This window comes from Cordyceps javanica, chromosome 2, assembly GCF_051103115.1.
Source record: "Cordyceps javanica chromosome 2, complete sequence".
In the NCBI taxonomy this organism is placed as follows: Eukaryota; Fungi; Ascomycota; class Sordariomycetes; order Hypocreales; family Cordycipitaceae; genus Cordyceps; species Cordyceps javanica.
The window spans coordinates 5,346,208-5,370,819 of NC_139296.1; the positions used below are offsets into that span (position 1 = coordinate 5,346,208).

At 57.1% G+C, this 24,612-nt stretch overlaps 10 protein-coding genes and 2 non-coding genes across 12 annotated transcripts; 5 read left to right on the top strand and 7 right to left on the bottom strand.

Annotated features, from left to right (window-relative positions):
* Positions 1 to 60: 60 nt before the first annotated feature.
* V2A60_004102 (polysaccharide lyase family 7 protein) lies at positions 61 to 783 on the top strand (the record flags this gene model as incomplete). Its single annotated transcript, XM_083255426.1, has 1 exon — positions 61 to 783. One exon carries the CDS (start codon positions 61 to 63, stop codon positions 781 to 783), a length of 723 nt encoding a protein of 240 aa, XP_083111552.1.
* A 445-nt stretch (positions 784 to 1,228) lies between these two features.
* Positions 1,229 to 2,805, bottom strand: V2A60_004103 (alcohol acetyltransferase; the record flags this gene model as incomplete). The annotated part of the gene is made up of 2 exons (XM_083255427.1): positions 1,229 to 2,708; positions 2,765 to 2,805. 2 exons carry the CDS (start codon positions 2,803 to 2,805, stop codon positions 1,229 to 1,231), a joined length of 1,521 nt encoding a protein of 506 aa, XP_083111553.1.
* Positions 2,806 to 3,300: 495 nt separating this feature from the next.
* On the bottom strand, positions 3,301 to 3,380 carry V2A60_004104. Its single transcript has one exon. It is a non-coding gene; the product is annotated as a tRNA-Glu (tRNA).
* Positions 3,381 to 4,036: 656 nt separating this feature from the next.
* V2A60_004105 (uncharacterized protein) lies at positions 4,037 to 5,782 on the bottom strand (the record flags this gene model as incomplete). Its single annotated transcript, XM_083255428.1, has 1 exon — positions 4,037 to 5,782. One exon carries the CDS (start codon positions 5,780 to 5,782, stop codon positions 4,037 to 4,039), a length of 1,746 nt encoding a protein of 581 aa, XP_083111554.1.
* A 1,837-nt stretch (positions 5,783 to 7,619) lies between these two features.
* On the top strand, positions 7,620 to 8,348 carry V2A60_004106 (uncharacterized protein; the record flags this gene model as incomplete). The annotated part of the gene is made up of 1 exon (XM_083255429.1): positions 7,620 to 8,348. One exon carries the CDS (start codon positions 7,620 to 7,622, stop codon positions 8,346 to 8,348), a length of 729 nt encoding a protein of 242 aa, XP_083111555.1.
* Positions 8,349 to 9,159: 811 nt separating this feature from the next.
* Positions 9,160 to 9,870, bottom strand: V2A60_004107 (uncharacterized protein; the record flags this gene model as incomplete). Its single annotated transcript, XM_083255430.1, has 1 exon — positions 9,160 to 9,870. The coding sequence occupies one exon, from the start codon at positions 9,868 to 9,870 to the stop codon at positions 9,160 to 9,162; it is 711 nt and encodes a 236-aa protein (XP_083111556.1).
* Positions 9,871 to 10,125: 255 nt separating this feature from the next.
* On the bottom strand, positions 10,126 to 11,765 carry V2A60_004108 (protein kinase family protein; the record flags this gene model as incomplete). The annotated part of the gene is made up of 3 exons (XM_083255431.1): positions 10,126 to 10,845; positions 10,903 to 11,512; positions 11,569 to 11,765. The coding sequence occupies 3 exons, from the start codon at positions 11,763 to 11,765 to the stop codon at positions 10,126 to 10,128; spliced, it is 1,527 nt and encodes a 508-aa protein (XP_083111557.1).
* Positions 11,766 to 13,035: 1,270 nt separating this feature from the next.
* Positions 13,036 to 14,823, bottom strand: V2A60_004109 (cytochrome P450; the record flags this gene model as incomplete). The annotated part of the gene is made up of 2 exons (XM_083255432.1): positions 13,036 to 14,425; positions 14,507 to 14,823. 2 exons carry the CDS (start codon positions 14,821 to 14,823, stop codon positions 13,036 to 13,038), a joined length of 1,707 nt encoding a protein of 568 aa, XP_083111558.1.
* Positions 14,824 to 16,767: 1,944 nt separating this feature from the next.
* Positions 16,768 to 16,871, top strand: V2A60_004110. The gene has a single exon. It is a non-coding gene; the product is annotated as a tRNA-Met (tRNA).
* Positions 16,872 to 17,879: 1,008 nt separating this feature from the next.
* On the top strand, positions 17,880 to 21,023 carry V2A60_004111 (uncharacterized protein; the record flags this gene model as incomplete). Its single annotated transcript, XM_083255433.1, has 1 exon — positions 17,880 to 21,023. The coding sequence occupies one exon, from the start codon at positions 17,880 to 17,882 to the stop codon at positions 21,021 to 21,023; it is 3,144 nt and encodes a 1,047-aa protein (XP_083111559.1).
* Positions 21,024 to 21,524: 501 nt separating this feature from the next.
* On the bottom strand, positions 21,525 to 22,367 carry V2A60_004112 (nucleolar protein,Nop52-domain-containing protein; the record flags this gene model as incomplete). Its single annotated transcript, XM_083255434.1, has 1 exon — positions 21,525 to 22,367. One exon carries the CDS (start codon positions 22,365 to 22,367, stop codon positions 21,525 to 21,527), a length of 843 nt encoding a protein of 280 aa, XP_083111560.1.
* A 1,297-nt stretch (positions 22,368 to 23,664) lies between these two features.
* On the top strand, positions 23,665 to 24,268 carry V2A60_004113 (ubiquitin-conjugating enzyme/RWD-like protein; the record flags this gene model as incomplete). The annotated part of the gene is made up of 2 exons (XM_083255435.1): positions 23,665 to 23,691; positions 23,810 to 24,268. The coding sequence occupies 2 exons, from the start codon at positions 23,665 to 23,667 to the stop codon at positions 24,266 to 24,268; spliced, it is 486 nt and encodes a 161-aa protein (XP_083111561.1).
* Between the last annotated feature and the right edge of the window lie 344 nt (positions 24,269 to 24,612).

A 24,612-nucleotide genomic window follows, 5' to 3' on the forward strand; every position in this document is an offset into this window, starting at 1 on the left:
ACGCCTCGACATACACATATACTCACACACACTTATCACATATATCTCTCCACACCGATCATGAAGCTGATTACCCTCCTCGCCGGCAGCACCGCCGTGCTCGCGCTCAACCCCTCGTGCGCGCCTGGCGGCAACTTTGACCTCTCGCACTGGTCACTGCAGGAGCCCGTGGGGTCTGGCTCGTCATCGTCGCCGCGGCAGATTCCCTCGTCGCGGCTGCAAGGGTGCTCGGGCTACCAGGACGAGTGGTTCTTCACGGCGGCCGACGACGGCGGCGCGATGGCGATGAAGGTGCCGACGCGCAGCCAGTGCGTCACGACGCCCAACAGCCAGCACTGCCGGAGCGAGCTGCGGGAGCAGAACCCGGCGACCTGGGACCCGCGCGCGGCGACGAACCGGCTGTTCGCCGAGGTGCGGGCGGTCCGCAACGACGGCGAGGTCTGCGTCGGCCAGATCCACATTGACGACGCCGTCTCCCACAAGCCCGTCGCCGAGCTGTACCTCGACCACGCCGGCAACCTCAACCTCGGCGTCCAGCAGTGCCGCACGTGCAGCCAGAAGCGCACCCCCGTCACCCGCCTGCCCGGCGGCGGCGGCGCCCGCTTCACCTACGAGATCCGCTACGAAAAGGGCAAGCTGGCCGTCGCCATCAACGGCGGCGCCCTCAAGGAGTTTACCACGTACGACCTCGACTCGCCCCGCAGCTACTTCAAGGCCGGCAACTACAACCAGGGCACGGGCCCGACGGAGGTGCACTTCTATCAGCTCAAGGTGAGCCATTAGCGTGGTGAATTGGGGGCACTGTGTTGAACAGAGATATCGAAATGTGGATAATATTGTTATTTGTAAATATTGTGATTTCTCGAGGATACTATTTATTTGTGGATATTCGTGTTATTGTGAACAGCAGTATTCCTTATAGATACAGGTTACATGTGTGGATATTATGAGTGTATATGCGGGTTTGTGGCAGGCTATTGGAATGCCCAATACATGCCTCGCTAAATGGTCTTCTCTACCACGTTCGCCTTCACTGTATGCCACCACGACATACCATTCGTAGCTTTGGTGAAAGCATCCAGCGAGAGTCTCTCTCAGAAAACTGCTGAGACCTCACGCAAGGTTCTGCGCAACTTGCCATCGTCGTCACCACCTCAGTTCCGCGAACACAACCTCCACACAGAGTTACTTTTTGTCTCGAAGACACCACGACACGGTGCTGACCGCTTCACTCCAGCGTCCAGCTTCCGCCTTTGCAGAATCTCTGCACCATCCCCTCCAGCGCCCTCCCCAGGCCCTCCACCAGGCTCTCCTCCACCACGCCCTCCTGCCACGACAGGGCAATGGTCAGCCGCCCGCCCGGCGCCGACGCCACGTTCATGGCCACCGCCGCGCCCGTGACCATGGCTCCGTTTGAGAACATGACCCTGGCTACTTTCACGCCCGCCGCCTCCTTGCCCTTGTCCGTCGCCGTCTCCTTTGTCTCCGCCGCGAGCACGCCGACGTTGCTGCACTCCCACGAGCTCGGCCGGGCCGTCCCGTCGCGGGCCGTGTGGAAGCCCCGCCAGTCGCGCACGTGGCGCATCATGGACGCGACGTTGTTGTGCGTGAGCGTCCTGCCGCGCTCGACCAGCTCGTGGCGGACGCGCTGCGCCGTGGCCCAGACGGCGGGCGTCAGGGCGTCGTCCGCGCCGCCGGACCGCCCGACGAGGGCGGCGGCGCGCATGGCGGCAACGTCGGCGGCGGTGAAGACGTGGTCCGTGGAGCAGAGGAGCACGCGGAGGGTGTCTCGGAGCGACGCGTCGACGGTGTCGCGCGTGTAGCGGTGCAGGCCCATGGGCGTCGCGCTGCGGAAGCCGCCACCCGGCGGTACGGCGTCGCCGGGGAGGGCGCGCGTAAAGTAGGCAAAGGCGAGGGCGTGGAGGAGCCCGGTGAGCGTCGTGTCCTGCGCGCGGCAGGCGGAGAGGAGGGTGGCGGTCTGCGCGGGCTGGACGTCGACGGCCCGGATGCGGGTCACGTACGGCCGCGCAAAGGAGATGCGCGCGCCGCCCCAGACGGCCTGCGGCGCGGGCTTGAGCATGGCGGGCGCGAACTCGCCCCAGAGTACCGACGCAATGTACAGAGGCCCGAGGGTGAAGGCGACGGCCTCTTCCTGCGGCTCCGGCAGGACCGGCGCTTCCGGCAACGACAGGACGTGGTCGTCCTCGTCGGCCAGGGCCGAGTTTAGCGCGCTGAGGAGCTGCTCGTGGAACCTGCGCCCGCCGGTGCCGTCGAGAAGCGCGTGGTGGAACGAGAAGATGACGTCCTCGCAGTTGTGCCGGTCATCGCGCACAATCGTCAGGCGCCACGGGGCTCTCGTCGGCGTGTCCTCCCAGCGCGCATTGTGCTGCGCGGCCTGCACGCGCGTCACCTCGCGATCCAGCGCATCTTCCGAAGCCGCAGTCGCGGGAGCAACAGCAACGACGACCACGTGCTCCAGCAGGTTGACGTGGGCGAGGTGCGTGTAGCGCGCTGCGTTGGTTTCCTCGCCCACGATGCCGACGCGCAGCATGGGGTGCGCCCGCACGACGGACGCCAGCGCGGCGAGGAAGCGCGGCGAGATGGAGGTAATGGGCGACGTGAGAGGACGCGAGCTCGGGACGTAGCGCGCGGAGACGGTCACGGCACGGTAGATGCCCAGACTGTGGCGAGATGAGGACCATAGTTCCCTGAAGGGGGGGAGGTGGTCAGATGGCTCAAACGCGGAGGGACGAGGAACGCTTACATCGGCCCCAGCTGGCGGAGCGGTGAGGGATCTGTGGTCATCATGGGATTTTTAAGGCTCTTGAAGAGCTGTTTCGCCCGGAAAAGGGAGGCGAAAGATGCCAGAGAATGTGACTAGGCCGTGGGGATGTAGTCGGCATGTTGTTAGTTCTGGGAGCGAGGCGCACAATAGCTTGGCAAGTAGCGACTGAAATAGCGATGATTGAAGTCGCGTTACATTGGCGCAGAAATAAATATTTCCGATGTTCTAAACTTCTACGGAGTATAACGCTGTGAAATCATACTCTTTTTTAGAAAAAAATGCAATCGCGGTGGCTTTGCAGATCTGTTTGCTCTGTCGGGTCTGTTCATCTACAAGCAGGCGAGCTGTACCCACAGGCACAATCGACTGTGCGGTACAGTCTGATCAACAATCTTACGAGTAGGATAACTGAAATGTATACCTGTCGGGAGGTAGGCATTGTGATATAACAGGGGCAAAAAAAATTAAAAAAAAACTTTAGACTTCAAAAATAGATTCAACGTCAAAAATAGAAACTCCGGTACAGGGAATCGAACCCTGGGCTGCTCGGTTCCTTGTTGAGAGCGAGCGATGTTAGCCACTACACCATACCGGATAGTTGCTTGTATGAACGGTCAACTCTTATTTCTCTATATATACATGTCCAAATAGCTATTGCCAGCAAAAACTCCGTCTTCCACCTTTGCTCAGCTTCACTTTGCAAATTATCACACACCCCACATTGCGTTGAATTAATCATGACTCTGCACAATCTTACACATGGGTTGTGGCATTTCCCTCTTCTGCTTCTGAATTTGCCGCCATGAAACACACAATCTTCCATTGTGACAGTATGCTGCTCGCCGATATTTCCTAGTTGCACCCGGTTCACGGTTATATGTGCTTGATGAAGAAGCATCTGGCTTTTGTACGGCCTGCGATGGCCTGTTTCCCTCCAAGTCGGCTATCAAGGGATCGGCTGCCCATTCACAAATTCAAGCACTGGTACAGCTCCAGCAGCGGTCTCACTAAGCTTGTGATGTGTACACCGACCGAGTCCCAGCAGTTCCTCATAAGCCTGACTTGGAAGTTTAAATGGATGACTTATGTGTCAGCAGCAGTGTTATTCGCAAATCTCAAGAATTGCACTAATACCTGAGGTTGTATAGCGATGTTGGTGACCTAAAAGTGCCTCGGCGCCACGAGCATGGAGAGAAAAGGAAGCTAGTATTATGCTCAAAAAGGTAATAGTAAATACATCAAGTTGGGTAATCATAAATGAAGGAGAGCCTTGAAAAGTTCCACGTCTACCTGGCCAAACCTCAGTTTTTGGCCGACATCCCCGCTGCGCAAGTGGATGGAATCTATGCTGGACTTTGTCCAGTCAATGCGGCGCACGCTGATCCAGCGCAGCCTCAGCCTCTCGCGCGAGACAAACAGCAGCGAATCCATCGACTTGACATATACGACGAGGCCCTTTTGCGCAAGCGTGGGCGTGCAAAAGGGGACCTGGTCGCTCAAGTCCCCGCCGCCGCCGCTGTCCAGCAGCGCATCGAGCAGACGGGCGTCGGCGCAGTCACGCGACACGCAGTCGCGGACCTTGGCCGCGGCCTCGCGGCGGCGCTCCGAGTGGCACTTGGCCGCGATGAGCCGCGCGACCTGGCAGAGGAGCAGCGCAATGTCGAAGCGCAGCGGCCGCCGGCCGGCCGCCTCGAGCACGGCGAACAGGACCGTGTGGCACAGCCCGACGGGCAGCTCGGCGGCGCTCTCCAGACGGTTGACGAGGGACTGCAGGCAGTCCCGCGCTCGGGCGTGGTGGCCCATCCAGTGGCGCAGGCAGACGCAGGCGAAGCACAGCGCGGCGGTGGTCGAGTGGTGAGCAGCAGCAGCAGCCTCGGGCGGCTGCGCCGCGCCGTCGTCGTCGTCCCAGGCTTGGAGCCACTGCCAGCCGGCGGGTGCCTCGCACGCGTTCTGCCTCTGCAGCTTGAGCGAGGCTGTGAGGTCCTCCCAGTGCTGGCCCTCGGCAGGGAACCCGCTGATGGTGACCAGCAAGGAGTGCGTGGAGAGCCTGGCCTGCTTTTCGTCATTCGCTTCCCTACGTAGCGCGTTAATGAGGGCGTCCTTGCTCTGCAGGCAAGCTTTCAAGCCAGTGTTCTGGCTTTCCAGCTCGAACAGTCTTGAATCTGCCATACTCTTCGCAGCTGTGAGACGCTCAATCTCTTCTTGCAACATGCTTTCCGTCATGCGATGGTCCGTTATGGTGCTCTGCAAGGATGTGTTGTGGGCGTGAAGTGCCGCGCTGTCAGCGCAGAGTCTGCTCATCTCGGCTTGCAAGTCCTCAGTCACGTCATGTAGCCTGTTCAGCTGGTCCCTATCAGCGGCCGCTAATCTACGAAGGGAAGCCAGTTCGTGTTGCGCGGCTGACTGCGCGGCGTAGAGGCTCGTCAGCTCCTGCGCCTGCGAAGCCTCCGCGGCTCGATGGACAGCGTGGAGGTCATCTATTGCAACGGTAAGATTGCTTTCGTTGGCACGAGACTCGGCCAGATCAGCAATCAAAGCACGGTTTGCCTCGCCCAGGCCGTCTAATGCATGGTGAGCGGCGTCGACCATCTCGCGTTGGCGTTGGAGGGCACCATCTAGGAGGCAGGCCATGTCTGGCCCCAGGTGCCGCAGCATGTGCAGGGGGAAATCTTGGTCGCGCAAAGTGTCTTGATGATGGGGGGCCGAGGGAGCAGCCGCCAGCAGCGACGTCTCGTCGAACCGCGGCGGCGGAGTATCAAATTGGGCCTGGTGCTGCATCGCCTTCTCCGAAACGTCGCCGCTCATTCTCTTCGCATCAGCGCCGTGCCATTCTATAGCAGCCTGAGAGTCATCAATGCATGTCACCGCGACGCTTCTCTCCAGCTGCTCTTCAGACTGCTCCAGAAGACGGAGCTTGGCACGACATTCGCTGAATCCTTGGACAAGCCTGTCAACAGTCGCCGGCGTATCGTGTGTGTGCGCGTTCGTGCCGAACATGTTGGGCCTGGCTCGAGTCCAATCACAGGAAATTATTTCGTAGACCAATCTGGAGGTCTACGGTGTAGTCTTGCCATGGCGGTGCGCCCGCACAGCGCAGCTCGCAGCCGGTTGTCGGCGTCGGGCACCAGTCGCCGGGCTGCCGTACAAAATAGTTCCAAGGCGCCGGCGTCGGGCATCGAGCCGTTGACACTAGCCACAGCCAGCCACTAAAGTTCGGGAAAATTCATCGAGATTGGCGTTCGCCCGCTTGGAGATGAAGAAATTCAGCCCGAACGGCAAGTATCGGTGAGCGAAGTGGATAGGCCATGCCCCCGTCCTATTCCCACCACCGCTGCCCGACTACGGGCTCCGAGATGCGTTCCGTTCCTCCCATGATGCCCGAGTGCATGCCATGCAAAGCCACAACCAGATGGGCTGGACTGGTGGCACAGGCATGCGCCGCCGCCGCCTACTGCGACTTTTGGATAGCTTTCTGGGAGCTGTGGGCGGGCAGCGGAGTGGACTTTGCCCCTATGCTGAGTGCACAACTGACGAGTCAGCGCAGTGGTTAGGGGCTGGCCAGTCACTAGTCAGTCGATCAATATGGGTATATCGGGGATGCCACTTGTTATACCCCAAGAGCGTTGCGTGGCGTGCTAGCGTGGGTTACAACGAGCGTCGATCCGTGCGTAGTACGTTCTATAACAGGATTTGAGCAAATATTGCTCGATGAATTGCGCCCTATACGAAGCGTGACTCTCGGAAGCGTTTGATAAGACGCAAGTAGCTTGTTGACAACCAAAACTTGACCTTGACTTCAAGCCAAAGCTGGCAAGGCAAGTCTTCCACATGAGCTGGACGAAGAAGGGTGGGAAGATAAAAACTAGCGTGAATGGTACGAACCATCAATAATTTAGATCAGAAGCAAGTGACGTAGATAAGACGAACGAGAAGTACAGGAAACGACGGATAAATAGCCCAACTAGGCCACGGGACCTGCTGACATGGACGATACTACAATGTAGAAGAAGCTTCCTAAAAGGGAAGGTCAATGTTGGCACTGAAACATTGGATACATACCAATATTCTTCGCATCCAACCGAACAATGCGCCCAGGGACACGACCCTCGTCTTGATTCATTAGCCGAACCCTGAACCTAGAAAGGGGCTTTCGCTCCGTCCCGCTGCTATACTATTAATGAATTGTGAAACTTGTTTGGGTGTAATAATGATGGTCGTTATGGGAAGCGGAGCAGCCGCGGGTGATTTTCCTACTGGTAAACTTTATTAAGGACGAATACCCCAACCTTTTTTGCCTGGACTACTTGACTACCTAGTCGCATTGGGAAGGATCGTCTTCCTTGCCCACAAGCAGGCAACGGCGGCGATTAATAACTTCCACTAACACGGCCACGCCGCCCCTCATCGGAGTGGTTTGGGCAAAACCGTCTGCTCATCACAGAGCTATCCCGCGAGTAAGAGTTCGTAGAAATGCAACGTTGCCACAAATCAGGCTTCCCAGTTTCTGTCCTGCTATCAGTAAATTCTCCCATTGCACAGCCGAACTAGTTGATCAAAGTGAGACGTGCTCCCCCCCTCTCAATTCCACGTGGTTGGTGCATCTACGACCGGCAGATGGACATTATTAGCCCGCCATTGCCAGTCGATCCGGGCGTGTTTCGGCGGTTGACGTAGGATCCAGCGCACTCCTTAAAGGTCTAGCTGTTGTAATGTATGGTTCGTCTCCTGTTATAAAAACCCAGCGGCACTCCCCTTGCTTTCCCAGATAGTACCCGACGCCCACGCATACACAACCTCCAACCAAGCAACCCATTCTCCCCGTTCTTGTACAAAAATGAAGGTCTCTACTCTGTTCCTCGCAGCCCAGGCTCCCTCGGCGTGCCTCGCCGGCATCGGCCACACGTGGTCGTTTTCCAGCTCGCCGGCGGGCGGCATGAAGGACGTCACGTTTGGCTTCGACGTGTCGGGCGCCGCCCACAGGCGCGGCTACTACTTTGCCAACCAGTTCAACTTCCAAAACGTCAAGGAGGTCAGCTACACGGGCGTGCAGCCCCAGACGGACGCCGCCGGCGGCCGGGCGTCCATCCGCGGCGTCTTCTCCTCCTTCCAGAGGGGCGCCACCTCGACGCACCCCAACTGCAGCGACGGGGCCGACGGCGGCGACGGCGTCAGCTGCGGCGTCACCGTTGCCGTGAGCGACTTCAGCGGCCGCTTCGACTGCGTGGTCGAGAACATTGGCGGCACCCGGTGGCGCGGCACCCTGAAGAACGACGCCCAGGGCATCTCGGTCGTCATTGGCGAGTTTTCCCAGCCGGCCGGCGCCGGCGGCGTCACCAAAGGGCAGATGGGCTTTCTGGAGTACTTTCTCGCCAACGGAAACCCCAACTTCAAGTGCCACGACCAGTTCAAGACAAAGGTCTCCTACTACTTTCCCACGTCCAGGACGCCCGGCGCGGGCACCGGCACCATCCCCAAGCCTTATGAGTACGGTAGCTGCGTTGGTGACCAGGGCTTCTCGACCAGCGGCGGTCCCAACTACTGGACGATTAACACTGGATTTTAATAGCTTCGCCTTTTAGAGCTGCAGAGCTTGATAGTTATTCAATGCTTGTTTTTGGAAGAATGCGGAGAAAGTGATGGCCATGGTATATATATGGAGCTGATCAATTTTGGCCAATCTAAGAAGATGGAATATATGGATTTAGCAGCATTTCAAATTCAAGAGATTTACTCGTATAAATGGAAAATATGAACTTTCTATGAATATTCATTGTAGTCACGTCATTGACCAACTACATTCAATCAAGGACGAAATACTGGCCTCCAGATTAGAGAGCTACCGGAGGGTGTTGACATTGGACACAACAAGCTGGCAAAAGTCCAACTCCCAAGTGATGCAGGTAGCTGTGCCCGATCCAGTGGGTTCAGGGCACATCGGATGCCATAGTGCTATACAGATGTGAGGATCCTTTTGTCGAAAAGCAGGCTACTGGGCAGATGTGGTACTAAACGGCCAACTGCTGCAATGTTTCGACAGAAGTCGTGGTGATGCGAGTCCTCCTGATGGTTATTCTTCTTGCTACTTATACTATTCTTCTGACTCTTGCAGTTTCATCTGATTATCCTTGCTCGTTCTGTTCTTTCTATTCTTCCTGTCCTTTCTAGCCTGTCTAATATTGTAGTTTTCCCAGCCGGCACAACTACTTTGGGCTATTTCATTTTTTTCAAATAGGTTCCTAAATTGCCATCTTCCTAGTCATCTAGTCTAGGCTACATCTGACGAGAATGGCGGATGCTAGATTATTACTTGCAAGAGACGCCGTACGCAAGTATACTTGTGAAGCCATGTGCATCCAAGTCCACCATTAGAATAATCAATTCCGTGCTATTTCGCGCCCCTTCATGCCCCTCCAGATCCCGTCCTCGTCCACCGCGGCAGCCATCTCGGCCAGGTCGAAGCGGCCAACGGCCGCGTAAAACGCGGGCATCAGACAGTCGATCGCGACCTTGAAGTGCCCCGGGTACCCCAGGTCCGCACCCGTGTGCAGCAGCGCATCCACGGCGGTGACGTAGGGCGTGGTTTCGACGGAGCGCATGCTCGCCTCGTCCGCCATGAGGCACATGCTGCGGATGACGCCCGGTCCCATCTCATGCGACCAAGGTGGTTCGTCGCCCGCAGCTCCGTCCTCGTCTTCCCCTTTGCCCTCGCTCTCTTTCCTTCCTTGCTGCTCCCTTGCCTCTTCCTCGTCCTCCTCCTCTTCGTCGGAATCCTCCCCGTCGAGGCAAAAGACTTGAAACGCCGCCGACACGCCCTCCGGACCTTGGCGGGCAAGGTCCGCATCGTCGTGGATCCGCGTGACGATGTTGTCGTCCAGCTTCTTCATCGCGTCGGCGCATTCTGTGGGCGCGCTAGCCGCGCCCTTTGCCAGCGCCGTGTCAAAGTTCCTTCGAAAGGCCTGCCACAGCGCCTCGTCCTCGTAGTATGTCCGCGTGAGGTTGAAGCCGTACTCGTCCAGCCCGAGAGACGCCATCTCTCTGACGCAGTCGACAATGTATTCGCTGTTGGCCGCTCTCGATACTGCCATGCTTGCAGTTTTTTCCGGGTTTTTACTGAATTATTCGCCGAATTCTTTTGTTGAGATGCGAGTGCTGTGTTGCGGGGCAGTTGGTGGAGTGCACGCCCGACACATGAGCACGTCTACCGTCTACGGAGAATTTTGGCCGTTTTTAAGAAATACAGAGTAGTATTTTATCAAATATGTGATGCAAAAATTACAAGAAAAAAATCCATCGTTAAGTTCTCCAGAGGGGTCTGCAGATGTGAGGGCGTGGCCCGTCTACTACGCATCGCTCAGTTTAAAAAACTCGGGCGGCACCTCGAAGCCGTAGTAATCCGCAAGGTTACTCAGAGCCCAGCCTGCCAGGGGACGATTCTCCGGCTCGGGATCGAGCATCCTCTCCAGTGCCGGATTGCACAGCAGGCCGCTCGCGCGCAGAGCCTGCACCCGCGGGCACGCGTAGACCGTCGCGCCCTCGGGTCGAGCATCGCTGGGCTCGCCCACGCACCCGCTCGCCGCCAGCCGCTCGCGCCACTCGGCCGTGCTGCAGGTGTACTCGTCGGGGCATATGACGCCGATGAACTCGAGGATGGCGACTCCGAAAGCGTACATGTCGGTCGGCCGGCCACACCGGGCCCCCTCTCTGAAGAGCTCCGGCGCCCAGTAGCAGATGTCGCCCGCGTCCTCGCGGACCGCGCTCGTGCTCGTCGCCAGCCCAAAGTCGGAGAGGAAAAAGGTGAGCTCGTCGCCGTTGCGCCTGAACAGGACGTGCTCCAGCTTGACGTCCCGGTGGACCAGGTCTCGCTCGTGCAGGTAGCGCAGCGCCCCCAGGCACTGGGTGAGGAAACGGGGCAGGTGTTCGATATTCTCGGTCGAGATCGGGCCGCGGCAGCTGTGCGCGGTGACGAGCGACGTCGCGTCGCTCTCGTAGGGCGGCAGGAAAAGCTGGACGGGCAGCGTGAGCGGCCAGCCTTGATGGTGCTTCAGCTTGGTAATGTGTGGCTTGGCAGTCGTCGTCGTCAGCAGAGGCTCGTCGAGAGGGCCTCAATGGGAACTTACGTGGTCTAGCGTAGCAAGCATTTCTGCCTCGTGCTTGAATTCTTCTAGGAAAGCCTTGTACCCTCCCGATCGGCGCGGGCACTCCTCCATGTTGACGGACTTGGTGGTGTACTGCTTACCATTATGGATGTCAATTGTCAGATGGACAATGCCAGACCAGCTTTTTCGAATCACCTGGTAGTTGTGCGTCTGTTTTCTGAGAATCGGCAATCCAAAATTCGGCGTATATGGAGTCATGTCGGTTCTTGGCTCTGCCTTGTCCGGTTCCAATTGGCCAAGAGGCGGCCCTACCAGCGCGGAAGACTGCGCCGCGCGGATCAAGTACTCCATGGACAGTATTCGTCGCGCGTTCTGTACCGTCTCCCAGTCCAAGTCGATTCCCCAGCGAAGCTCGAACCATTCCAGGCTTGGCAGCGCGATGATGATCTCGACATCTGGGGACCTGGGCAGGACGCAGCAGTCTCCCGGGCGCCTGATTTTGAGCTCTTTGATTTCAGAGCCACCGCGGTGTTTGACCATTAATCGTGTAGCCAATTCCTTCCTTGCCACCCTTCCGCTGACATCGCAAAGCATCAGATCACCAGCTTCCGTTATCGCGAAGCAGCATCGGCTACGGTCAGAGTCAGTCAAGTTTTTTTTTCTTTCATTACGATGCCGTGGACGTACCCCTTGCTTTCACCATCTATCAATAACACGTCATCCTTACTCGGGTCGTGGCCAAGGTAGGCAATTACGCCTGTGTTTCTTTTGGATCTCTGGTCAGAGTAGAAGGCCATTGGCTCAGTGCAACGGTGAAAATCAAGCACCGTGCGAGCCTTGACATTTTTAGGAACGAGACTAAACCAGAGAAATCTATCCGACATTTTTGCGATTTTCCGGGCACCCGAGACAATTCAGGAAAACGAGAACACTACCCAAGTTACTGAATATTCGGCCGCCGACTCTCGTCTGATTCTGCGCCAAGAGATGGACAGATGAAAGACCGACCAGCATTCTTATACTTTAAGTTTGATGGGAAATTATAGTGTAACCTATGATACTATTTCAAGCATTTGCACTTTGTTCACGGGATACTGTTCGTGGTAGTGTGCGACTAGCCGGCTGTTTCGCTGACAATTCGACCTTGAACAGTTCGACCTTGAATCGCAGCGCAACGTGAAAGAAACAGTGTGAATAACGCAATTGCGACTCGAGGTCGGTGACGAAAGGTTCAGGGAGCCCCTTGCACTCGCCAATGACCCTTTCTAGAATTTGAGTAGCCGCCCGTGCCACACCGAGTATAACCCGCTTCTTTGTCGTGGCGACAAATACAACCCAACATCTCGGGATCTTGCTTCATCGTTTCCAAAAGTGTCTTGATCAAGACCAATTCTAAACTGGTTTGAAACCGCTCTACACTGGACTAGGCAGCCTTGCCTAATTCATCTGTGAAATTGTAGACAATGCATGGGTGCGGTCAGTGTGTGTCGCAACCTTTCCTGGCCAATGCGTCCGATGAGAAGAATCATCAAAAAACCTAGTGCAAAGTGCTTTTCTACACAATGACACGAGACACGAGTCACTTTCCATCATATCATATTAATCCACATTAGATGTCATGTGCTGTTTTAGGCACGTTTTCGGCACGGGCCAAAGCGGGCAAGTAAATGTTGTGCAAATGAGCACTTCATCAACCGTCACCAAGAGGATGCTTGAGACAAAGTCAACTGCAAGCTGTGGACTTGCATATGGTAAGTGTCGCACTGTTTCGGGACACAGTAAAAGTGCTCTTGCTACAGTCGTCATTCTGGTTGACGACATGATTGAGACCAGTGCTTCACCCAAGAAGCTCGTAGGCTTGAGGCCAGTTGCCTATTAAAATTTATTCAAGCGTTTACGCGAATTTCAAAAGTAGTGACAATGATATTGTTGCTTTTCTTTTACCTTCATGTGTAGCAGCAGCTAATCAAGCGGGATAGATTGTACAGGATTCATCTCAAAAAGAAATAGTTCATAAAAGTATGCACATTACCAGACTACTCCATGCAGTTGTCAGCTCGTTTTCAAAGATGCAAAATAGATTCCCCGTTTCCATGCTCGCTTTTCATGCTCTGCGGCGCATCCATCCGCTCGCCCGGCGCTTTCCCCCCCCAACTAATACCCGTCCACCACCCTGGCAATGACATGCAGCCCATCCTCGGGCTTGATGGTGACGCCGCCCTTGACCTTGAGCTTGCGCGGGTCCATGAGGGTCTTGTCGACGAGCTCGAACTCGAAGCGGCCGACCCAGGCGGCGAGCAGGCAGGCAAACTCGGCGCGGGCAAAGGCGGCGCCGATGCAGCTGCGGGGCCCGTGCAAGAAGGTGGACATGGCGTAGTTGCTGGCGGCGCCGCCCGTGTTGTTGAGGGCGCAGGTGCCGTCGGCGCGGGCGTCGAGCCAGCGGTCCGGGTCAAAGGCCTCGGCGTCGTCGCCCCAGAGGCCCCGGTCGACGTTGATGGCCCACTGCGGGATGGTGACGGCGGTGCCGCGCGCGACGGCCACGCCCTGCACCGTCGTGTCCCGCATGGCGACGCGGCCCGTCAGCGGCACCGACGGGTACAGGCGCAGCGTCTCGCTGACGACGGCGTTGAGGTACGGCAGGCGGTCCAGGTCGGCGCTCGTCACCGCCCTGGCCGCCGCCCCGTCGTTGACCGACGGCAGGTTCGCGCGCACCTCGGCGCGGAGCCGCGCCTGCATGGCCGGGTTCAGGCACAGCGCGTAGACGGCCCACGTCAGCGACACCGACGTCGTCTCGTGGCCGGCGGCGAAGAAGGTCATGAGCTGGTTCTGCAGGCCCTCGTCGGTGAACTGGCCGCTCTCGAGCGCAATGGACAGGATGTCGACGTCGTCGGCGGCGGCGGCGGCGTCCCGCTTCTGCGCCCGCAGCTTGGCCCGCTTCTCGTCAATCAACTCCTGGCACACGCTGCGGATGGCGCGCATGGCGTCGCGGAACTCGCGGATGCGCGGCACGGGGAGCTCCTCAATCAGCCACTGCGGCAGCACGGTGCCGAGCACGAGGAACACGCGCAGCAGCGACTGCCCCTCGAAGACGCGCGTGTACTGGCGCACGAGCTTGTTGTCCGGGTCGCGGACGGCGGAGAAGTCGCGCCCCATGGCCGCCATGCCGATGATGTCGAGCGTGGCCAGCGACGCCCAGTGCGAGACGTACAGCCGGCCCTCGGCGCCGCCGTCGAGCGTCCTGGTCATGGCCTGCACGACCTCGCGCGACTTGTCCCAGAAGACGGGGTACAGGTCCTTGATGTGGCGGAACTGAAAGGCCGGCATCATGCTGCGGCGCTGCCGCCGGTGCTCGTCGCCCTCGGACGTGACCAGGCCGACGCCCGTGACGGTGCTGAGCGCCATGCGGACCACCGACTGCTTCTCCCAGACGTAGCTGTTGGCGACGGTAATGTCCGCCACGGCCTTGGGCGAGGTCGCTATAAGTCGCTCCTGGTTGAAGAACATGAAGAAGCGCAGCAGGCCGTCGTGCTCGACCTCTTTGTTCCTGTGGCCTTTTGTCAGTCCGGTCCCTTTCCCCCCCACGATGGCTGGAATATGGGGTTTTTGACAGGGGGGGGCAGATTACCATGTTCTCGAGCACTCGCCCGGCGCGGATTTGGAGAGCTGAGGCATGTGGCCCATGAGCCAATGCCGCCCGCCCGGCGAGGGCAGGTGCCTCAGGGGCGAGACGTAAAAGGGATATATGAATGTAAAGTACAGGGCGCATACGAAGACGTTTGCGATCCAGAACAGCCCAAAGGACAGAGCGAGCGACGAGAGCTTTAGCTGATTCGCGGCCGCCGCATCCTGGCTATACAGTCGATGCACCAGAGTTTCCAACGCCGCGGTAGCTGTCACGGCTGGCCAGGACAGACGCCTGGGTAGAGCCATGATCCGCGACATTTTTCTGTGATATCTTGACAGCTGAGCAGAAAATCGTACCAAGACGTTGGATGCAATTGGACACGTCTGGTATAGCGTACGTCAGTACTTTATATCGACTAATAGCCTGCGCTTTGGCGGAGTTTCGGTGGAACAGCCTCGCCGCAACGGTGGAGAACTGGTTGCTGGCGCCGAAGCCGTGATTACACTAACAAAACCTGGGGCGAACTGTCCAACTGTCCGACAGGGTTAGCGGAGTTGACGTATGAGCGGCTTGTAATTCAAGACGGATGGTTCGTCACCTTGGAATCGACACTGTTGCGCGGCCTCTTGCCTGATCGCAAAGCCAAGGCCACCCAAGAGGCAAGGATCCCGAGGTAGTCCGACCAAGAGCAGGCAGAATGGCTTGCGACTTTACTTGGTGACCGTGTCAGCTTTGGGTGCCTCAAACTGGCCTTTGGTGCGACCGTTTCTTCGTCCGTGGTCATAGTGGTACCGGTGAGGATGTAGAAAACGTATCAATGCCGTAAATGCGGCATCGGTGAGTAAAACACAAGGGCAAGACGAGACAAGGTCGGAAAACCAAGACGATAAAAATGCAGAGACAAAGAAGAGCATCATCAAGCTGAAAACCAATGATACAGAGCAAGACCAGGTAAAGAGATTAACCTCAGAGCCCGCCGAGGTTCCGTGTGTGCTTCTCGATCGACGGAGCGGCATCTTTGATCCTTCCCCCCCGGGCCGGTAGAGGCGTTCCCGGCTCCGCGCTGTCGCCCCTGGTGGGGTGTGGGCACGGTAATAAGGCAAGGCCATGAACAGACGAATCTTCACTGGGCAGTGGACAAGCGCAAAAGCTCACCATTGCATGACAGTCATCGCTGCCGGCGTCACTGCGACGAGCTCTCTCGGACCAAAGGGGACTCGCTGTGTCGTCTCCAACACGCGAGCAACACACAATACTCGACGGTTGTTTTTCTTGGTCGCGTAAACGGATCTTTTCGTGCGCCGCCAGTGATTCTTTTGGTATCGCCTATGACACTAATAACCCGTCATTCCAAGAGACTTGTGTCTACTGTACTGGTATACACAGCCCTCCCCCCCCCCCCCCCGGGACCCCTGTAAGTGCCAGCGAACAGCACACAACAGGTAGCAAAGCAACTTGTCGTCATGGAGACTTTTGCAAAGCAATATTTCTTCACAATTATGGAAAAAGTGCGACTGTTTCAACGCCCCGCAGCGGGTAGTACCAGTATGTAGGGCCAGAGCGCCACAAATCCGCCAGGGTAAAATTGCTCACAGCCTACTTATTTCAAGAGAACAAGAGACGTGACTATGCCAAAGCTGAGTCGCCGCTCCAGCTCATTTACTCTACTACAAAATCGATATGTACATGTATATATAATTGTGTGGTTTCCGAGGCTGATGACTCTCAAAGTGCGTGTCCTCTTGTGACAATTGGCTGGGCTGGTGTGTCGGTGATTTGAATCGCGTCTGCCAACTCTCGTAATCCTTTGCTATGATTTCAAAGCGTATATTGGGTGCTGCCCTTTATCAGTAATCCATGGTGATGCAATTTATTCCACATGTTCGGGCGAGGCCTCTGCCTTTCATCACGTACGGTTGTAGAATTCAGTCGTGGTCGACTCCTCAATCGTTGATACCCTACAGCTTCCGCTTTGTTCCACCAGGATTCACATCTGGCTGTAGAGGCCTGGGTGAGTCGATCGAGTTAGAAGAATCAGTATAAATTGAAAGAAGATAAAAACGAGACGAGATCAGTTTTTCATCAGGGCCCGCTGTTGTTGAATTAAAACTCTCGGGATCCTATGGGAGAGGCATAGTCAACTATCACGACCAGTCACCATCCTAAAGAGTTCTGGAACTGATGGCCAGTTACAATAGCGAATGGTAGCTGAGACCTGTATAGTTCAAAATAAACTCAATGGTTTTCAACAAATAAGAACAGCCTTCGTGGCGTAGTTGGTTATCGCGTAGGTCTCATATTTACTATGACTCAATCTAAAGATTGGGCAATCCTAAGGCCGCCAGTTCGAGTCTGGCCGGGGGCAGTTTCTTTTTTTGACCGAGTTTTCATTTTATTGTGTGTTGCCTGCTCAGTATTACTTGTTGCTGCTACTTTTACTTCTTTTTTTTTATATTGAAAAAGCTTTGAATTGATGGGCGCGGTTGTGATGATGCTCACGTCGCTGGTAAGATGCGTGTCAACGTGTGACCGTCACTGGCGTTTGGCTTCAATCGTACTTCACACCCCATTCCCCCTCCTCTGAAGAAATGACGAAGAAATCCCGCCTCATCTCGTACATTGAAATGAGAGAGAGGCCTCAAGTTCCCGGACTTGATTATTGTAAAGAGATCTTCCGTTGTTCTGGGTACTGTCAGTCTGGGCAAATACTAAATGGCACGAATGGCGGGCAATAACTTTTCTATACAGCCGCACCATGACCAACTGTAACCTTTTCTATCACGTGTAGCATCTTAGTTTTTTCTTACTTCATTATTATTTTCATTTCATCTTCATTATCATTTTGTTGCTGATTTTCGCAGCTGCCCTAGATATCTTTTCTATACAGCCTCACCAAAACGATTGTAACCTTTTCGCCACGTTTAAACACGGATAGGATCATTCCCCCCCTCCTCTTCTTTGATTTCTTCTTTGTTTTACTTAAAACCCACTGGCAACTACTCTCTGTACTTTTTTCATACAGCTGCAGAGATTGAGTATGCTCGTGGCCGATAGACCCGCTACCCCAGCCAAGCCTAGCTAGAGCGCCATCTTCGGCCTGTGCAACCGACGCGACCCTCCGACTGGCAACAACACAATACATTTACGTCAATCCCAGCACTGTGTTTCCTGTGCCCCCCGCATCACGAGTTATTCAGTCGTCGACCGACCCATTGAATTCTGACCATCCACTCACCGTTGCTTCAGCTGCACGCAGACGCGACTGGCCTCACAACACGGCCTCACCATGCGCCTCGCGCCGGCGTGCTCCACGACAAGACACGCCATTTCCGGACGAAGCACCCCGACAGACGAGTAGATGGACGACGAGAAAATGTCCGGGCCGCCTGCGCGTGGCGCCCTTGTCGTGCGGCAAGATAACCGAAAGCCGCTCTTTGGCCACGCGAGGCAAACGTCGACGGCGCCACCCCCCGATACGAGAATACCGGCCTTGTCCCGTTCGAAATCGAGTCCCGGCACGCAAGACAAAGTCGACCCTTCACCCCCCGCAACGACGCCGGGCGGCTCCCGCATACCGCGCTTCGGCAGCGGCGCCTTTGGCAGCAGGAAACCCATGTCGTTGGCCGAGGCCTTCAAGCGCGCGGGCGAGGAGGTCGACAGCAGCGCCCGGCCAGGCCCGATCGATGGCTCCCCTAGCCCGGCACCGCGATCGTGGCGGATGCGACCAGACGACCCCAAGATGCGCAAGACTTTGAACGAGGACCCCCTTGACAGCAAACGCGCCGTGTCGCCAAACAAGGAGCGCATCGCGATGCGCAACCGCGTCGACGATGGCATTGGCAAATCACGAACGAGCCTCTGGGTGCTCGAGGAGGGCATGCGCGACGCCGACGCTCCGCTGCCGTCGACGGAGAATGTGGCGCCGGGCCAGGGCCCATCGCCGGAAAAGAGCTACGCCTGGCAGGTAGACGAGGACTTTACCGCGGGTGACTTGCAAGTTTCAGACAGCCCACGCATCCGAGTCAACAAGCCGCCGTTTGCAAAACTGGCGCGATCCGAATCGCCGCGCAAAGGCACAACGCCTAATACTAAGCTCGAGGAAATACGGGTTCGCGAGCTGGGGCTGACGCCGAATGTAGCGAGCCCCAGGGAATCTACAAAACTAGACGACATTCGATTACGAGAAAAAGAGGTCGAGAAGCAGGTTCCGTTGCTGGAGCGTGGATTCCCGCGCATAGGAGGCGGGCTCACCAAGCTGGACGAAATTAAACAGCGGGAGATGCAGGGGCTGTCGAAGCGGGCCATTGCGCAGGCCAAGCTCGAGGAAATCAAGGAACGCAACGCCATGACGAGATCAGTGTCGCCAGACTCGCCTCGCAGGAACCGGATCGGACGCGAGGCGGCAGGCATCTCGCGCCCTAAGTCGGCCTTTGAGCCTGCGGGGCGGCAAGTGCCCGACACGCCAGTCACCATCTACAAGTCGCAGGCCGAGAGAATTGCCGACGACGTGCGGCGGGCAGCCGCAAAAAAGGCGCAAGAAAAGTACAAAGAAGCAGAAACGAGAACAACGGTAGCCAACCGCGGTGCAAACGGGCTGTCGCCGCAGAAGCGCGACCAGTCACGCGACTTGCTGCGCAAGCTGGCCCGCGCCGCCAGTGCCAGTCCAGCAGCCCCCGAACAGAAACCCGACGACGTGCCGCGGACAACAAATGCTCATGTACCCAACAGCAAGCCGGAAGCCCCCCGCGCCAGCTCCCTCAAACGATCGGCTCTCCTCGACAGCCGCCGGCGTCCCTCCAACACGTCGTCCAACGCATCCAAGAGCGCGTCCTCGTTTGACCGGCCGACGGTAGGCTTTGCCGGCCTCGCGCGCTCGCGGTCCAGCGACTCGCGCAAAAGCAAGCGCTCCAGCATGCACTCGGAACAGGACCCGACGGATAGGATCGAGGCCGAGGAGAGGCTGTTTGCGCCAATGGACAACTACTCGGAGCACGGCTCGGTGCGCGCCCCGTCACCGTGGGTAGACGAGGAGGAGCGGGTTGACCACGAGGCGACGCCGAAAGCGGCGAGCAAGCCGGATGTGCTGTCGATGCCCACGCCGCGTGCACCGGGAGCTTTTGTCGACACGCCAATCACAATCAAGAAGGAGGACCGGGATCAAGAGCGGCCAGGCCGGCGCAGAATGAGTCTGGAGCAGTCCCCTGACATTAAGCCGGACACGGCCCTTCGCGCCGGCAAGACGGACCTAGCGCGGCGCAGCAAAGACGTCGACACGGCGTCGGATCCTGGCGCCGCCGAGGAAAAGCCCGTCAGGCCAGCGCGCTCGCGGAGCCTGCCTAGAAGGCGGCCCCTCACCAACTCGGCCAAGCTGCCGTCGGTGCGCGACGACCTGCACGAGCTGCAGGGCCTCCTCAACATCAATGACACGACGCTAGATAATCTGGAAGACATTTTGCTGGGCAAGAAGAGGACAAACGAGAAATTGGATGAGCTGCTCCAGGAGGTTCCAGCGGCGGCGGATGTAGTTGCAGAGATCAAGGGCGAGTCGAGGAGCGGCACGGGCACACTTGTGGATGATCAGAAGAATGAACCTAAGCACAATGAGGGCGTAGCTGTGGACATAGAAAACGGAGCGAAGCGCACCGTCGACGTCGACGTGAAGACGGATCTAGATGACGAGCTCGCCGCGTATGAAGCGCTGACCGCGTCTGTCGAGCGTGACCTGGGGGTGCACAACGTCGGGAAGATAAAGGTGGAGGTGCCGCCGAGCAAAACAAGCCAGCGAACCGACCAGAAACATCTCAAGAAGCAGCTCGCGGACACGAAACAGAAAGACGACAAGCACTCAACCACACAGACGCAGACGCAGACGAAAACGGCCCCCACCATGGACGAGAAGCACCACCACCACCCAGACGACGGCGCCGACGGCACCGACTGCCCGCGGTGCGTCGCCGCGTCCGCGACGCCGGCCGTCGCGTACCTCCCGCTGCCGCAACTATTCCACCTGACGCCGCGGCCGCGGCTCACGCGGCTCGGCGTCCTGCTCTGCGCGGTGTTGCTGTGGTTAGCCGCCGAGTCGGCCATGTTCAGCCTGTACCGCCGCCCGGCGACGTGCTCCGGGGAGCAGCCCTGCGTGTGGTCCTTTGACGACCCGGCGTCGTTTGGCACCGCCCTGCCGATCAAGCTCGACCAGTGGGTCACGGGCGGTCGCGGGCGCGCGGCGTGGGCGGCGCTGGGCGACGACCTCGCCGACTTGCTCGATACGATCACGGCCGCAACGGCACCGGTGGTGACGACGACGGCAGCGGACGGGCAGGAGGACATGACGCCCGCGCAGCGCAGGCGGTACAGGAACAGGCTGGCCAGGAAGAAGAAGACGCGCAGCAAGGCGCTGAGCGAGGAGCAGAAGATCAAGACGGAGGCGTGGCGCAAGGAGCGCGAGGCCAACGAGAGGGCCAGACGGAGAGGGTACGTGGACGAGGCGAGCGTGGGAGGCGATGAGCGGGTGTGGTAGAGACGATGAAAACAAAAAAGCCGTGTTGAATTGGATGTTGGGGATTGTCCAAGGTTGTCGGCAGCCCGTGTTGCAGGGGCTGGACTGGACTGGAGGGAGGAATTTGGATGGCTGGAAATTCGGCATTGTTTTTTGACAGATGGTGGCGCAACGGATATTGCATTTTTGTCCTTTTTTTTGAGAGGAGTTGAGTCTTGCATTGTTGTTTCTCTTTTTTGTTTTCGCTTCATTTTCTTGTTTGACTCTTTGTTAGATTAGCAGTGGCGTTTTACGGCTTGGACAAGGGAAATAAAAAAAAGGAAAGAGTCGACATGGACATGAATTTCAACTACCGTATGCATCTCTGTATTCTTTGTCGTCATGTTTTTTTCGTGATGGCAATGTAATGCTGTGTATTATGTACCTCTTATTTTTGATTTTGATTTTTTCCCAACACCCAGAAAACTCCGTAAAAATGCAAAAAGAAGACCTCTTTTTCTCTCCTCATTCAATCCTCGACATTCAATCCTCGATACCACCCCATCCATCCTCGTCCTCGTCATCGTCATCCTCCTCGTCTTCGTCCTGCGGCGCCTCGTCGCTGTCCTCGTCCATGGGATCCGTCTTGGTCCCCCACGGGAGCCTCTCGTCCTCGTAGCTCTCCCTGGCCCGCTCCCGGACGGCCTTGTTGCCGTTTGTGCGCAGGGCCTCGACCATGTCCCCCATCTCCCGGACAAAGGCCTCGTGCTGGTTCGGGGCGTCGCCGTCGTCGTCGCCCGACGGCGGCAGCAGGCCGGCCCTGTCGAGCTCGTCGACCCAGAGGTCCAGCACGTGCAGGCGCAGTCCCAGCGGCAGGACGCCGAGGCCGGAGGGGCCGCCCTGGCCGTCAAAGACGTACTCTCGGCACACGTCCAGCACCACGGCCGCTCTCCCGGCTTGGCTGTCGTCGTTGCCCGTCGTCGTCGTCTTCTTCTTCTTCTTCGTCTTGTCGCCATCATCATCATCCGACGACGACGACGTCGTCGTCGCGTACCGCAGCATGGCCGCAAAGACGCGACGCACCAGCAGCAGAAACTTGTCGAGGCGCAGCGCCTCGATGCCGGTCCACTGCGCGCCGAGCACGTGCCAAAAGGCGCGCAGCCAGGGGCCGGCGCAGCGACCGCCGCCGCCGCGGAGCGCAAACAGGAGCGAGGCCAGGTCGGCGGCGAGCGCCTGCTGCGGCTTGGGCCGGTCCGTCATCCACAGCGCGTAGTAGAGGCCCGTCCAGAGCTTGCGGGCGTCGGCGTCGGGCAGGGAGCGTCGGGAGGCGAGGAACGTGGTGAGGGCTTCGAGGGAAGAGGTGCGCAGCTTGCGGTCTGTTGCCATTTTTGTGTTAGTATATTATATCTGCTTTCGCGAGGGGGGGGAGGGGGGGAGGCGGAGGAGCAGGAAGAAGAAGAAGCAGAAAAAGAAGAAAGAAGAAGAGAGGGATAGGGGGACGGACCGCTGGAGGCGAGATTCTTGATAAAGGGCATTTGAGCCGCATCTTGGCCTGCTCGCGCCGCCATTTGCTGCGGGTTATCGGGTGTTTTTTTTTATTGATCTGGTGGTTGTTGGTGATGCCGGCTCGACTCTCTCTCTCTCACTTTTTTTTTTTTTGGAGTTGAAAAAAATCAAGGTGAGCTGTCGGTCGGGACCCACTTATTTCGGTGTCGGCGGCCGGTCAAGATGTCACTGCGGTGCGCGGGTGAGTTTTGCTGATTTGGGGGGGGGGTTAATTGTCTAGCAAGGAAATCAAAATTGAAAAAAGAAAAAGAAAACAGAATGAGAGAGTTGGGCTCATGATTTCTTTCTTTTGAAATAAATAAATAAATGAAACCGTAGTAATCTATATAGGGCATGCAGAAAACTCGCCAACGCGAGATGGGCTGCTCGCGTGCTCGCATGTCAATCACGATGCGCATTATAAATATACCTCTAAACGGCTTCTGTAAGAGGACAAACCAGTATGTGCGGTTGAGTTTTGAAAAAAAAAAGATATATATTTCGTCTGCTATAGTCCTGTTTTGGAGACGCACGCGACATTGTGCAGAACCTACCTACCTATATAGCACAGCATAGGACCGTCCGTACCACTGACCCCCGAAAATTGCCTCTTGAATCAGCTTTCAAAAGTATGAATGAATACAAATTTTCGCAATTGGAATTTTCAGAATTTTTTTTTTTTTTTTTTTTTTTTTGCCTCTTCAGTTTCATAGCTTGCTGGTAGTCGCCGGACTGAATCACACCTCTGCCCCAACAAGGCCCGGCACGACAACTATTCCCGACTGTGTCCACCGTGAACCTGGCAGCGTTCCAGACAAAACAGCGTCCAGACCGCCACGCGATGAGATAAAATACCCTCCGACCTCGACCTCGACCTCGATCTCCAAAACTTGCTCCGACCATCTCCATCCTTTTGGCCCAGACAATCCCACAACGTACAACTCCGTTAGGCCCAGCGCCCTAAGCATCGAGCTTTCCGACCCCGCCACCCCACCATCGTCGTTTGCTAGGTAGTTATCCAGTTGTGTGTCTCGGCGCGCGTCATACCTACTACTTACCTACCTACCCTCTCTCTACTACTAAGACATACATCACCAACACCTCAACCTCCCCATTCACACCACAACTCGTCGCCATCATGTCCTCAACGCGCCGCATCACAAAGGTTGGTAGCTTTTCCCCTATCAAGCCTCCTCCTCCTCCTCCTCCCTCCACCTCACAGCGAAAGAAAAAAAAACACCACCACCACCCCCGCTAATCAATTCCATCTCACAATCTTGCAGGAATACGGCGAGCTCACCCAGTCACCGCCCGAGGGCTGCGTCGTCGCCCTCGGCCCCAACGACGCGCTGCACACGTGGCACGTCACGCTCGCCGCGCCCGCCGGCACCGTCTACCACCCGGGCCGCTACGGCGTCGTCCTCGCCCTGCCCGCCGAGTACCCCTTCAAGGCCCCCGTCGCCCGCTTCGCCACCCGCATCTACCACCCCAACGTCACAAACGACTCCCTCGGCAGCGTCTGCCTCGCCCTGCTCAAGACGGAGAACTGGAAGCCCAGCACCAAGATTTCCGCCGTCCTCGCCGCCCTCCGCGCGCTGCTCGCCGAGCCCCTCCCCGACGACCCCCTCGAGGACCGCATCGCCGAGCAGTACAGGAACGACCGCGACGCCTTTGACAAGGCCGCCCGGGGGTTCGTCGAAAAGTACGCCATGGGCGATCCCACCTTTCCCCCGGCGCCATAGATGCATGCATGCACACACCGACCACAGGGGGGGGGGCAGGAGGGGCTTGGCAAGGGAGCAAGAAATAATGTACGTATATAGATATCAATGAACCGTCATGAATTACAAGTGCCAACAAACAGGCCGACGACACATCTACATGCTACGAAATCAACGTGAATCACGACACACACCAGCTGACTAGCAATAAATCGTAATCTATTATGGGTATCGCCATCATCCCCCTATTCAAACAAAAATAACAACCGTCCGGCTGTCTAAACGCGTGCCAAACAAATAAAAAAGTATATAGTCGTCATCGTACAGCTGTACTCCGTACACCGGGTAATGATAATATATGTACC